The 13,708-nt window shown below is 47.6% G+C and overlaps 2 protein-coding genes across 2 annotated transcripts; one reads left to right on the top strand and one right to left on the bottom strand.

The window, feature by feature from the left end:
• Positions 1–1,265: 1,265 nt before the first annotated feature.
• Positions 1,266–1,977, bottom strand: LOC118990692 (histone H3.1). The gene has a single exon (XM_037051426.1). The coding sequence runs from the start codon at positions 1,729–1,731 to the stop codon at positions 1,321–1,323; it is 411 nt and encodes a 136-aa protein (XP_036907321.1). The 5' UTR covers positions 1,732–1,977; the 3' UTR covers positions 1,266–1,320.
• Positions 1,978–2,909: 932 nt separating this feature from the next.
• LOC118990720 (histone H2B type 1-M-like) lies at positions 2,910–3,299 on the top strand (the record flags this gene model as incomplete). The annotated part of the gene is made up of 1 exon (XM_037051456.1): positions 2,910–3,299. A coding segment is annotated over one exon (390 nt), but the record flags the coding sequence as incomplete, so codon positions are not given.
• Positions 3,300–13,708: the final 10,409 nt, after the last annotated feature.

The following is a 13,708-nucleotide window of genomic DNA, read 5'->3' as shown; positions in this document are numbered from 1 at the left end:
GGGCCTGTGAGCAGAGGGCTCTCTGCCACCCCACTTGGAACTACTACTGTGATGCAGATATGAAACTTCCGCCTCCCGGTCACATCCACCCACTTTTCCCTGTCCCCGGGGCAGTCACTCTTCCGGTATCCATGTCTGGTTTTGCTACTGCCAGAAGGCCATGTAAATGTGATCATACAATATGTGACCTTTGAGACTGGATTTGACTAAGCATTTTAGCCTTGAGATCCAGCCGGGTTGTTCCTCCATGTATCCAGTTTCTGAATAGGATCCAATTGTATAGATGTATTAGAATTTAGGTAACCAACCATCAATAGAAAGATACAAAATTGTTATGTTGTTTCCCCTTTAAGGCTATTACAAATAAAGCTGTTAATAACCTTTAAACACAGTTATATTGTTTCTTTCCCCACCCCACTTCCATTTTTGGCTGGCTTGTTTGTTTTCCTGAATTCCACCTTAAAAGGATCTAAGGAAGGTAAATTCCTGCCTATATGGTGACTGGAAGCCTGCTAACTTTTTCCACACTTAGGTAGAAATCATTGTGTTGCTCTACATTTCACTTAGCTGTTCTGGGTGTTTCTGAACCTGAATTCTGGGTTCTGTAGCTTCAGACTCGTTCCAGCAAGTCTGAGATTTTGTTGAATAAACAGCTGGGAAGGCCAAGTTCCATGGTTCCCGCCGGGGACTGGATTTTACTCAAGTGCAGAGCAATTAGCTACAGAGCATCCACTGTTTATTTACTAATCGGCCCAGGCCAGCCGCTCCCATATCCGATTTCCTTAAGAACCTTGCTAAATCCAAAATTCCTGCATTGCCCGAGGATCTCGAAAAATTTGCATTTGGAAGAAAGTGGGAAGCTGCCTTCTCAATGGTTGAGGATCCCAGCAAATAGGGAGTCATTCAGTTTTATCTGCGCAAGATCTGAGGGTCTGACTTACAGTATCAAGTTTCTCAAGCTGGGTGGGGACGTTCTGAACAGTGAGCTGGCACTCATTTGCTGCAGCAAGTCCTGAATTCCTGGCTAGAACTGGGGGTCTACCCGTCCCCAGCCCCGGCGTCATTTCGCCCAGTGGTGTTGTCTCAGCTGTATCATGCAGGACGCGGTGCCTCAGGGACAAAGGGGCACACTAGGGACGACAGGGGAGTTGGGCGGCCACAGCGCCACTTCTCTGCAGCTACCGCAGCTACCACGCGCCCTCCCCCACCGCTTGGTTTGGGGAGCAGACCCCACTTACTTGCTAACAGCTCCTCAAATTGGAGTGTAGGTGGCTCTGAAAAGAGCCTTTGGGTTCAAGGTCACCATTCGGTGATGACAGCTTACGCCCTCTCCCCGCGGATGCGGCGCGCCAGCTGGATGTCCTTGGGCATGATGGTGACACGCTTGGCGTGGATGGCACACAGGTTGGTGTCCTCGAACAGGCCCACCAGGTAGGCCTCGCACGCCTCCTGCAGCGCCATGACGGCCGAGCTCTGGAAGCGCAGGTCGGTCTTGAAGTCCTGCGCGATCTCGCGCACCAGGCGCTGGAAGGGCAGCTTGCGGATCAGCAGCTCGGTGGACTTCTGGTAGCGGCGGATCTCGCGCAGGGCCACGGTGCCGGGCCGGTAGCGGTGCGGCTTCTTGACGCCGCCGGTGGCCGGCGCGCTCTTGCGGGCCGCCTTGGTGGCCAGCTGCTTGCGCGGGGCCTTCCCGCCGGTGGACTTCCGAGCTGTCTGCTTGGTCCGAGCCATGACTTGCCTGCAACGCCAGTGAACTGGAGCAGACGGCTGGACCCTGTATTTATACAGGAACAGAATTACTCTGATTGGATTGTCGGTAAGTCCTCATCAGCGCCGGATTCCGGAAGCGCTCCGACCCTTTAAGGGCGGCTGTATCCGTTCGGCGAGTCTCTGATTGGTTCCTTTGAATTAGCTGACATCTTCCAAAGACCTTAAGTAAAGTCATTTTCTCAGTTATTTGTTTCATCAGTGGTGCCTTCGCCCCCTCCCACCCACAGGTATGGTCCACAGAAACATTAATATTCTTGAGCTTTTCTCCTGTTTGGAGAAAAAAAAATGTGTTCGAAAGAGAAAGTGCTGTATTTATTTTTTTTTAAATCTCCCGCCCTTTTGCGCACCGTTAACCCTTTTTCATCCAGTCGCATTACCGCCCTTCCCCCTATTTAAAAACACACCGTCTGAGCCTCTCGAGCGCGCTCCTTCGCGGTATTTTAAGCAAATTCCTGGTTCACTGTAGCATCAGGGTCTACGCGGAGTTCTGATTTCCCGGAATCCCTGGAGCTTTAATTTCGGGTTTAGCTCAAAATGGTAATTTGCCTGTGCCCTTAGATTTCGATGCACTTAAAATGTCAGCTCCGCCGTCCCGGAGGGAACCAACCGATGAGAAAGCGTTTGCAATAAGGAATCTCGAAAAGATGGCAGCGACCCAGAGTCTTCAGTGAACGTTTATTTAAAATGCCGTGATGGCCCGGCGTTGAGCTTCGGGCCGGAGAGACCCAGGTGTCCCGCACGCACAATTCATGACAAAGCCCCCAGAGGGGTGCTCGGAGGCAGTCTGTCGGAGAGCAAGATCTTCTTCCTGGGTTTTCGCGCCCAGCGGGAAGGTTTCCAGTTATTTTCAAAATTAAAAAAATGTTTTAAGATATTTCTTAAAATTAAAAAATGGAACAACTCTAACAGCGTAAACAATAGTATAAAAATATTTCTTACATTTGTTTTCATTTATAAGATTTCTTGAAAGCGTTTTTTTTTCATCCAATAGAAAAGGAGTTTAGGAACACCTAACATATGTTCTCTTAATATATTGGCTAGTTTTGGTCCAATCAGAGTTTAGATATGGGAGACCTTGCATACTGAGGATTTTTTTTTCTATTTCTGTCGGTCTCCCACATTTTCTTCTGCCCTTGTAATTCTGTACCGTGCCCGAGCCGACCAAGTCCGCGCCCGCCCCGAAGAAGGGCTCCAAGAAGGCCGTGACCAAGGCGCAGAAGAAGGACGGCAAGAAGCGCAAGCGCAGCCGCAAGGAGAGCTACTCGGTGTACGTGTACAAGGTGCTTAAGCAGGTGCACCCGGACACGGGCATCTCGTCCAAGGCCATGGGCATCATGAACTCCTTCGTCAACGACATCTTCGAGCGCATCGCGGGCGAGGCGTCGCGCCTGGCGCATTACAACAAGCGCTCGACCATCACGTCCCGGGAGATCCAGACGGCCGTGCGCCTGCTGCTGCCCGGGGAGCTGGCCAAGCACGCGGTGTCCGAGGGCACCAAGGCCGTCACCAAGTACACCAGCGCCAAGTAGTGTTTCAGTTGGTGTTACTCTTTAAAGGCTCTTTTCCGAGCCACTCACGTTGGCATCTTGAGAGCTGTAACATGGAAATTTTTTAAAAATGTCTTGTCTGTCAACAGACAGATTTCTTTAAAATGTATGTATCGTGCGATAGCTTCACTGTGAACTTATTAATGCAGCAAATAATTTGAAATAACTGTGTGCAGTGGGAACTATCGCGATGTAGCCCTAAAAGGTATAATATCCTGGCTTTTTGTCTTTATATCAATATCTAATTGCTCTCTAAATTGTTCGATTGGTTAAAATGATTTTGTTCTTGATTTCTTAGTTGTACATGCATCACCTACACTATAGAACATACATATGACTATATCACACGTGTCTCCTGTGCCCCTCACATGGCTCAGTCCTGGTCTGTGGGGGACCAGTGACTACGGTTGAGTTGGCTGGATCGTAAGTACGGACGTTTGGAGTCGCCAGAGCGGTGGCGCCTCAGCACCTTGGGGAATAATTAGAACTTCACTGGAGAGTCACTTCAGGAACTTGGAGGTGCTGAAGGTCAAATCTGTCTTTAATTGTAAGTTTTCAACGCTCCTAATTTATTACGTTAAACACATAATCCTCACAGTTCAAGATCGGCACTCTTTTTCATCTTAATAAATGTAGACAGGCATTTTGTATTTTAAAGCCGTGGGTTATTTTGGCAATTACTTCAGATATGACCCCCAACACAAGAGTGAAGTGGGTCGGGTACACACCCCTTCACACAGAGACCCCCAGGCAGGTGGCAGCAGCTGAGGCAGGTAAGTTAGACCTCTCCTGCTGGACTTGGACATAAGGGTTTGGCTTAGTCAGTCATAGATACAGAAGGATGTTAAGCAAGGATGCCCCTGGCCCACTTGTGTGTTTCCCGGGCACATCAGAGGGCAGAACTGCCCTGGAGAACGGGCGTGTTCCCTGGAAGTGGGCTCATCAAGAAACAGCTTATTCTCATCTACAGAGGCCTTGACAGATGCCTCCGCCACTGGCCACGGGGTTCTTTTTCATATCCTCTCAACAAAGAGCTGATTTTAGCCTCAATATGGTAGCTTCGCCTAGTGTCTCTCCTAGTGTTTTATTCCCACCTCTCACCGCATAAATTGTCCTCCAAGATACGTTGGGGAATGATAACAGTGCCTCACCCGGCTCAGCGTAAACTGACCATGAGAATTCACAGCAGCATCCGGAGTGTTCAGAGGAGCAAACATGGGCCTGGTTGGGACAAGCCTCGTTTTATGTCCTCTTCAGCTCGTGTCCCTTCGAGAAGCGGTTACTGAGCTCCTGAATGTGCCTGGTCCGGCTGTTGGCCTTGGGCGCAGTGGTGGGCAAACGAGACAGAGTGACTGTACACAGGTGTGTGGATGCAGGCTCCTGAGTGCAGGGTGGTGTGTTTGCTGGGACAACAGGGAGACTAGCTTCTGTTACACTCACCATGGCTCCTTCGGTTGGTGGCCTTGCTGATAGCAGCAAGCTCATTTTAGTTTCACCTGGCGCCCCCTTGCGTAAACCCTCAGAGCCTCCCTGGTCCCAACGCTCGTGAAGTCCTGGTTTAGGACAAACATCATGCCAACTGGTTTGTCTTGGCTGCATCATCTCAGATCTTCTGGAGAAACACGGCCACGCTGACTGGTTCAGGCTGTGGAGCTGGAAGGAATTCTAGGAGAACCGGTCACAGCAGCACTCCGGTGGGCATGGGGGCGGGGAGGGCCTGGGGGTCGGGGTAGAAATCTCACACAGGCATCCACACCCTAGCTGTCCAGGAACTGCTGGCCTGAGGCTGACAGCTGGGCCACATTGTTCTCCCGTGAAATACAAACGGTCTCACAGAACGCAGAACGTAAAAGGGGCGAGACTGGACGAGTTCACGAGGAACAGAAAGGGGACCTCCGAGCGGGCGGAGCCGCGGCAATCGGAGCACAGACTGGCCTGGTTCCCCTCTTCTTTATCAGGGCTCTGGGGTGTTCCCTTTGATGCGGAGTGTTTGTAGCCCCAAGATTTCTGTTTTGAAATCCCAACCCCTCGTGTGTTAGGAAAGGGGGCCCTCGGGAGCTGATCAGCCCATGAGGACAGAGCCCTTTATAAAAGGAGTTAGTGCCATTAATGCCCTTTATAAAAGAGACCACAGAAAGCTCGTTGTCTCCTTCCCTGTACCTTAAGAGAGCACAGGGAGAAGACCACAGTCTCTGAACCAGAAACTGGGCCCTCACCAGACGCCGAATCTGTGTAATTCTATCTCAGCTTCAGCCCAGACATCCCAGACTCCAGGGCTGTAGAGAACAATGTTTGTTGTTTTAAGCCAACCAGTCTGTCGTGTTTTGTTACAGCGGCTAGAGGTAAGGCACGACTTCAGGGATGTAGACAACGGGAATCCAGCCCCTTTTAGTGACAATTTGCATTCTTCCCACTCCCTCGACATGACAGTGTACACAGTGCATTGTGTTTGTGTCCTTGGTGGTCACATTAGTTTCACCACCTACCTATGCTGATAAATCCCAAATTTTTGTTTCTAGTCTGGGACTCTCTCCTGAACTCAGGAGTCTCATCTGTCCAGCTGCTGATTCAGTATTTCCTCCCAGACCAGGGAGAGACCCAGTAGCAGCCCACCAGGCAACAGAGTTTGTGTCTTACGCAGTTAGCCACGCTCTTCTCAAAGATGCCGTTTGCCAAATTGCCCGGCTTATCCATCTGAGCAGATGCTCTGAAAAACCTTTGAGGTGTTTTGTCTCGAAGGGTGTGTGCTGGTCCGCGCTCTGAGAGCCCCGCCTTTCTTACCGGCCTTTGCAGGCCCCGCTCGTGGTCTCCTTCCGCCACTCACAGCGACAGACATGGGCCCTGGATCTTCAAACCTTCTGTGATTATTTCCGGCAACACATTTCCATCACTTGTGAACTGATGGCCATGACGAATGACACCCGGAGTCTGGGGAAACCACTGAGACCCAAGCAGGAGAATTTTCGGGGTGTTTCGCTAACAGGGATCGAACTGACGGCCGAGTTGGGGAGAAACAGGCAGCATCTAGTCGGTATGATCTTCCTCAAACCCGGGCACCTCTGCGCCTTTTGAAAGTCTCTTGAGCTTTTATAAATAGGAATAAATGCTTAAAATTAAAAACAATTTTTAATAGCCATACTGTAGCATTTGAATTATCCATAATAAAAAGAAAAAAGAAAAACCCCACATTTCCTGCAGGACGACTTAAGTGCTCACAGGCAGAGAGGAGGAGGGGTAGAAGCCCCCGCTGCACAAATGCAAAGTGCGGCCTCCGGTGGGAGGGGGTTAGACACCCGAGTTAGGACCCCGACCCCTTCGTCTAGTCAAGGGCACCTTACAAACTGCTTGGCCTCGGGCTTAGGGAGGGGCTGCGCCTGAGAGACAAAAGGGACAAGGCTCAGTTTCCCTTAAAGCCAATGCGACCGGGTGTGAGGGGGCAGATGACACCCGAAGCCTGGGCGGTGGTGGTGGGTGCGGCTCAAAGTCACTGGACATTCTCTGACGTTGCCCCGGACAAATGCATTAGGAATTTACACCCAGCCTTCTGCCGGCAATTCATATTTTAATCCACGTGGCTTCCGGTGGGTGGCGGCACCCTCGCAGGGTGATAGTTTGTAGAAATATTTATTGAACACCCAGAATTAAGAACGAGCTAGGTGGCACTGGAAATGGTTCCTCGCCAACCACGACCCGTGATTGACCCTCAAGCAGGAAAAACGGGGCCAGCGGGTCCCTCCTAGAGAGAGCGCAGGGGACTCTGGAGTTTTCTGTCCTGCGTTGGGGAGGGGAGCAAAATTGCGAGGACCCCCGTTTGCTTCCTGCCTGTCCCCCTCTGCCTCATACTCTATGCCCTACCCCCATTTGCTTTTAATTCCAGTTTGTCCCCCCAGAAGCGCCAGCTCCCTCCCCACGGGCTGAGGTGCCCACGCTCGTGGGTCCCTGCGCACAGACTGGCCAAGGCCTGTCCTATAGGAGCCACCGCCCGGGCTGCAGTTACCGCTGAGGGTTAAGACCCTGCTGACATCAAACCCGAGAAATGGTGTTTGCAGAATGACCAGAGCACGAAAGGGCGCACAGCTCTTCCCGAGGGGTGGGCGGCCCTGAAAAGGACCTTTGGTGGAGACGAGGTTATGGTGATGAAAACAGGGACTTAACCCCCGAAGCCGCAGAGGGTGCGGCCCTGGCTCTTGAGCTCGTAGACCACGTCCATGGCCGTGACCGTCTTGCGCTTGGCGTGCTCCGTGTAGGTGACGGCGTCCCGGCGCTTGGCGCCGCCTTTGCCGAGACCCTCCCGGCCTTTGCCACGACCAGACACGATTACCACAGAGAAACGACAAACTACCAGCACACCTCCGTTGAAATAAAGCCGAAATTTCCGTTTGGAACATGGCACGTACCTGTTTTGCACCACAGAATGAACGTGGGTTGGGTCGGCGGAACTGGCGGCCGCCCGCGCGCATCCTCGAACTGTGGGCGGGGCCGACAGAGACAAAGGGGGCTTTGTGCGCCCCTGCCGCTTCCCTGGATTCATTTCAGATGTCTTATTTCAAAACGTTAAAAAAAAAAATCTGTTGTGCATCAAGGTACTGAAAATAATTGCACCTATACAAAGCTAAATATGTTTTGTTTTAGTTTAAATTATTAGGATCCTTATCGTGGGGAAGGGATGGGTCGGAATTAAACACTGCGTCTCATTTTAAACGCCTATCTCGAATGCGGACGCGTCCTGGGCGCGCTCTTGCCTGAGAGGCAGCCTTGCTACACTTCAGATGAAGGTAAAATAGTCAGCGAAGCTGGTCAGTGGCTTCAGGACAAGGAAAGAGCCGAAAAGCCCCGGGCACCGGGAGGGCCGCTCTCTGGCTGCCTGTCCCTGGGAGGCCTGACCCCGCGGCCTGGGCCTCCGCACTCCCAGTGCCTCGGCCCTGGTTTGTGACAGGTCGTCTCTCATTTTCACTTTAGTGTCATCCGTAGAACAGAAATAGTAATGCCATCATCACGAGGGTGTTGTTTTGACCATTGAAAGGCAAATTTTTGGTCAAATACGCAACACAATCAATGAGGAGGAAAAGAGGGGGTTCTATGGAGAGTGAGCTCCTCAGAGGATCTGATCACAAATTTCTAACTGGGCTGGAAGACCCGCCCCAGGCGTATGGCTTCTTTAGTGGAAGGTGCTCGTGGCCTTAAACAAGCGGGCTGCTTATTCTCGTGCGTCTGGGAGAACACACCTACGAAAGGCCAACACCAGCTCTTGTTCTTTTTAACCGCCCCCCAGGGAGCACATCCTGCTCACTAGCTTTTGTTCCCATCCCTGACTTGCTTTCTCCCAGCTTTATGTTTCTTTCTTAGTTCCAAATCCTTTAAAACAACAACAAACCAAAACCAAACAAACAACAACAACAACAAAGCAGAAACAAAACCAAAACCCCAAACAAACTGCAAAGCTCTCAAACTTGGAGCTTTGGAGAGCTTGCTTCCTAGCACGTCCCGGGGAAAAATTCTCTCCAGGTGTGGACCGTTCTTATGTGGAAAACTGGAATTACCTGAGAAAACGAATCTTAATGCTCCACGGATGGATTTTCTCCCCAAGATCCTTAAATCTCCTGTGTATTGCAATCTGGGCCTATGTGCGTGCGTGCATTTTTCTTCACTTTCATAATGTCCATTGCTTTATATCAAAGGCAAAGTTTGAGTGTTAAAGTCAGTGCCAAATTTACGTGATGATCTTTAAATTTATATACAGCGTTTATTATTGTTTATTAATTAGTTTTTCATAGAAAGAGCTGTGAACCTCCGTTTGTCCCAGTCTGTCTTTCTGAGATTTTAACCACCAGTCTCCAACGGATCTGCACCCAGACCAATTCCCCTGAGGACTGCGCTGTCTGATAAAACAGTCTGACCCAGTTTTGAGCATTTGAAATGTGGCCGATGTTGATGAACCAAATTTTATATTATATATATATATATATTTAAAATTTTTATATACTTTTACGTTTCATTTTCAATTAAAAAGCTGATGCTCCACTCAGTTGCTGAAAATTTTTAGGTATGTTTGAACCACTTGGGCATGCAAAATTAATTTTTCAACACTGCAGTTGGTGGAATTTATTTATTTAGTTAGTTAGTTATTTTTAGGACTTTTTTAAAGACTTTATTTATTTATCTTAGAGGGAAAGGGAAGGAGAGAGAGAGAGGCAGAGAAATATCAATGTATGGTTGCCTTTCATGTGTCCCCTGCCGGGAACCAGGAACTGGCCTGCAACCCAGGCATGTGCCCTGACTGGGAATCGAACCATGATCATGTGGTTCGCAGAGTTGGTGGAATTTAAATGCAAATCAAGTCTTTCAAAGAAAAAATTAGTATCAGATTGAATAAAAGATAAAATTTGGAAAAATTAGGCCGACCAAAGGAATGCGAAATATTGCAATAAATACAAGAATGATATATTTATATTTTGTATTATAAAATATATTTATATTTTGTTGCAATAAAATATTTTGCATATTTACAGAGGGGAGAGGGGAGGGAACTTCAGGGTAAAGGGGGAAGGGTTTACAGGAACAAGTACGAAGGACACACGGACAAAAACAAGGGGAGTGGAAACAGGAGGGAAGTGGGGAGGGCTGGGCGGGTGGGCTGGGATGGGAGAAAAGGCAGAACACTGTACTTGAACAACAATTAAAATTTTAAAAACCAGAAAAATATTTTGCATATTTAGATTAATTGGCACTTTATTGTTATTATTATTATCCTCATCCAAGGATATGTTTATCAATTTTAGAGAGAGAGGAAGGCGATAGTTGTGAAAAGGGAGCAGGACAGTGAGAAACTTTGGTGGCTTGCCAAGTTCATGGCCTGACCAGGGATCAAACCTTCAACATTCCCATGTATGGGATGGTGCTCCAACCAACCGAGCCACCTGGCTCTGCTATTACAATGATTGCATCTCATTACCTTTCAAAATGTGGTTACTGGAAAATGTAGAATCGCGCCTGTGGCTTGCATTACTTCCTATAGGTAGTGCTGTAGGATTCTTCCATTTCCGCTTTGTTTCCTGTCCTCCGGCAAACCTTGCTGTCGTGGGCTTTGGAAGACAGTGAACATAGAATGTGTTTCTAAGATACCCAGTTACAGAGAATGGCCTCAAACTGGAGAGAAGCATTCTCAAAAAAACTAAAGTTATTTCAGCCGAGGAAGACTTCGCAGATGAAATATTACTCAACAAGGTTTAGGGGAGGGCAGACTGTTCTTATTCTGTCTCCCTGGGTTATTTGGCTGCTCTAACAATCCCATTGACATAAGACTGATGGACAGAAGAAAAACTAATTTTTTACGACCGGAGCCCTATACCTGTAGGGGACCCAAAGGCAGCCCTGAGCGAAGGAGCAGGATGGGGGTGGGAGGAGAGAGGGTGTTTGGTGATTAGACGCTGCCGTGCCCTAGGTCATCCAGATAAAAATGGTGTGTCACAACAGTTCATTTCCTTGGACAGGCCCTCTATTTAAATAGAGGTAGAGGGTAGTTCTTTCAGGTAGTTGAGGAGAGGTAAAAATTTTCATTGATTCTAGTGGGTCTCAGTTGACTTTAGCTCAAAATAATCCAAGAGACAAAGTGGCACATTTTGGGCGGGCAAATTCTGCAGCCCGGGATGGGTGCCAGAAGACTCGTTGACCTTAGAGTTCATGGACAGGATATCAGGAGCTGGAGACTGAGCTGGAAAATCTGTGGCTAGTAATTCTGTTCCAAACACGTGTTTTTTGAGAGTAAGCATCAAAAGCTGACTATTAGAGGAATTATTGTCCAAAAGAGACAGGAATGTACTTCTGCACAAGGGAATGTGCATTCTGGATGTATTTTTTTAAAAAAAGACTGTTTAGGGGAAGTACCAAAGCATCTCAGGAAAAGAAAGAAGGACAGGAAACAATGATCTGTTTCTGGAAGGTATGTAGAGCCCAAGAGAGACAGAGACAAAACCGGCTCATTTGCATTGGAGTCTAGAAAGAATAAAAACTTACAATTTCTACTATTTGATTAATGAGCAAGTTAGGAATGTCAAGAAGTTACACCATGAAGTTTTATAGAGATTTTTCTTGAGGATTCTGTTTTATTTTTCCTAGTAAGATTTCACAGTGTAAGAAAAATGGTCTGAGGCTCGAAAGTAAGGAGAAAAGATCAGCCAAGTTGTCCAGCATCATAAAGAGTGAAGGCCGCACAAGGGTCCTATGAAAACAAACTTTGATGGTCTCACTGTTGACTATTGATTAAAGGTACCAAACAGATGCTTTTCCTTTCTTCGTTGTCCTCGTTATTAATTCATTCATGTGTAAAGAACCCCCTGTCAAAGCCGAAGTGAGGAATGATGGAGGGTGGGAAGCTGGGGGTTGGGGGTGGGTAAAGTGGTGGTGGGAAAATGGAGACAACTGTATCTGAATAACAATTTTTTTAAAAGTAGATCCTAAAAAAATGCAAATTTTAAAAAATGTTAAGAAAAGAAATTTCAAATAAAAATAAGGTACAAAACTGAGTGAGCTTATTTGTTACCTTGCAGGGTTTATTTGGTACAGTTGCAAATAATTTCTGTCTGATGTAACTCCAAAGATTTATAGCCTTGTGGACAACAAATAATTTTGTTTTACTCTGAATCAGTAATAGTATCTTAAAATTTCTTTGTTAAATTTTCTATAAATACCATCATTTGTTAAATGTTCCCTGAACCTATCGTAACATTTTTCTGTTGGTGAGTAAGATAAACTCTTTGACATGTGTTCATTTTATATTTAATGGATCATGATTTCACCTTTTGAAAGTAGGTGAGCAGGAGATGTCATGTGACTTTGACGTGACTGGAGACAGGGGGTCTAAGGAGAGGGGCTGGTCCTTTCCCCTTTAGCTCTGGGAAATCGGGCCCCTTCCCCTCAATGTGTGACCAGTAATCTGATAAGCACAACAGAGAAAGGCAGAGGGTTAGTTCAGCCAGGAAGCCGGTTCTTCACTAGGCTTGAGCTCACAAAAGACCAGGAAAGGCCCCTGGGGAAGGCAGCGTGGCTCTGAAGCCTGTTCAGAGACACCTAAATACGGAATGCAGGTGAAGGGGTGGATGGACCTCCCTTCATTATCGTATGGAATGATTGTCCGAAAGGCCTGCCCGGGTGTGCTTCAATTACACTGTGTGCACACACCTGTTTCCCTCTCTCCTGGAGCCCAGTGCCTGGGGACTCAGATGCTGATTGGTGGCACACTTGGTAATGTCAGTGATTTACGCTCACCTCAATGGGTTCCAGTCAAGCTCCTCCAGGTACAGCTGGGTCTGCAAAATGTGCTCTACATTTTGACATTTTGCAAGAATAGCACATAGTAAGGACCATGCAAACCTCGAGATGCTTGGCCTGTCAAAGAGTAGAAAACACAACCAAACACTACACTATATCTGTGTATGAAACAATAACGCTTCTTGTTCTAAATTCGCTCTTTGGATTTTATTTCAATCTTCTTTCTTCTGTAAGGGAGGCAGATTTTTTTCTCTATCCACCTTGGTCCTTGACCGTGGGCCCTGAACAGATAACACTCATTAGCAAGAGAGAAAAACAATGAAAGCTTATTAACACTCATGTTTCATGTACATAGGAGAGACCCAGGGAAGTAATTCATACAGGTGCCTTAGATCTTCAGTTTAATTAATCATTTACTAGAGGGGGAGAGAGATTTGTTGGCCCACTTATTCATGTAGTGTTTGGTTGGTTCTTGTAGGTGCCCTGGCCAGTCAGTGTGGCCTATTGGGAGGAGGTTCTAACCCGCGGAGCGCACTGGCCAGGGCCTGCGAGTGGGTTCAGACAGCATCTTCAACAAAGCAGGGTGGATTTGTAGAGCAATAACAAGACAAAGGAAGTTAGGCTTCTAAGGGGGGCAAACTGGGAAGGTGCGACACACAAGGTACATGTGGGTGCCTGTCAGCTCTGGTAAGAGCCTCCAGTGACAGTCACTGGTCTCCAGGATTCATACTGTGACTTACGGCAGAAAAAGGAGAGGGAGGAGAGAGCTTTTCTAGCAACTGCACCTTCTTAACTGCCTTCAGCTCAGAATAACTTTCCAGCAAAGACGGAAATTATGGGGCGGCTGATCTGTGTTCCTTCTCTTCTACGTAGATAGTCGTGATAACCTCCCATGCTCTTCTGAACTCGGTTTGTCTTTCTGTTCTTGTAACGGCAAATTACACATTAGAAACATTTACAATATTTTTGAGGCCTGGTACATTATTTTGAATTTTACATTTTCCTAACTGTCATAAGGTAATGGCATGAAAGACCAATTTTGTATGTGAAATAAATCAGGTCAGTATTTGCTTTCAAGGCTACAAAGGCCTAGCCAGTGAGTAAGGGCTCGTTAAAATATTCCT

The sequence above is a fragment of the Sturnira hondurensis genome, unplaced genomic scaffold, assembly GCF_014824575.4.
Source record: "Sturnira hondurensis isolate 20B ecotype Veracruz unplaced genomic scaffold, ASM1482457v3 Scaffold0007217, whole genome shotgun sequence".
In the NCBI taxonomy this organism is placed as follows: Eukaryota; Metazoa; Chordata; class Mammalia; order Chiroptera; family Phyllostomidae; genus Sturnira; species Sturnira hondurensis.
This window is presented reverse-complemented; position numbering and strand designations above follow the sequence as displayed.

Bases quoted from the DNA above. Each gene is read 5' to 3' on its own strand.
- LOC118990692 (XM_037051426.1), bottom strand. From the start codon at position 1,731: ATGGCTCGGACCAAGCAGACAGCTCGGAAGTCCACCGGCGGGAAGGCC.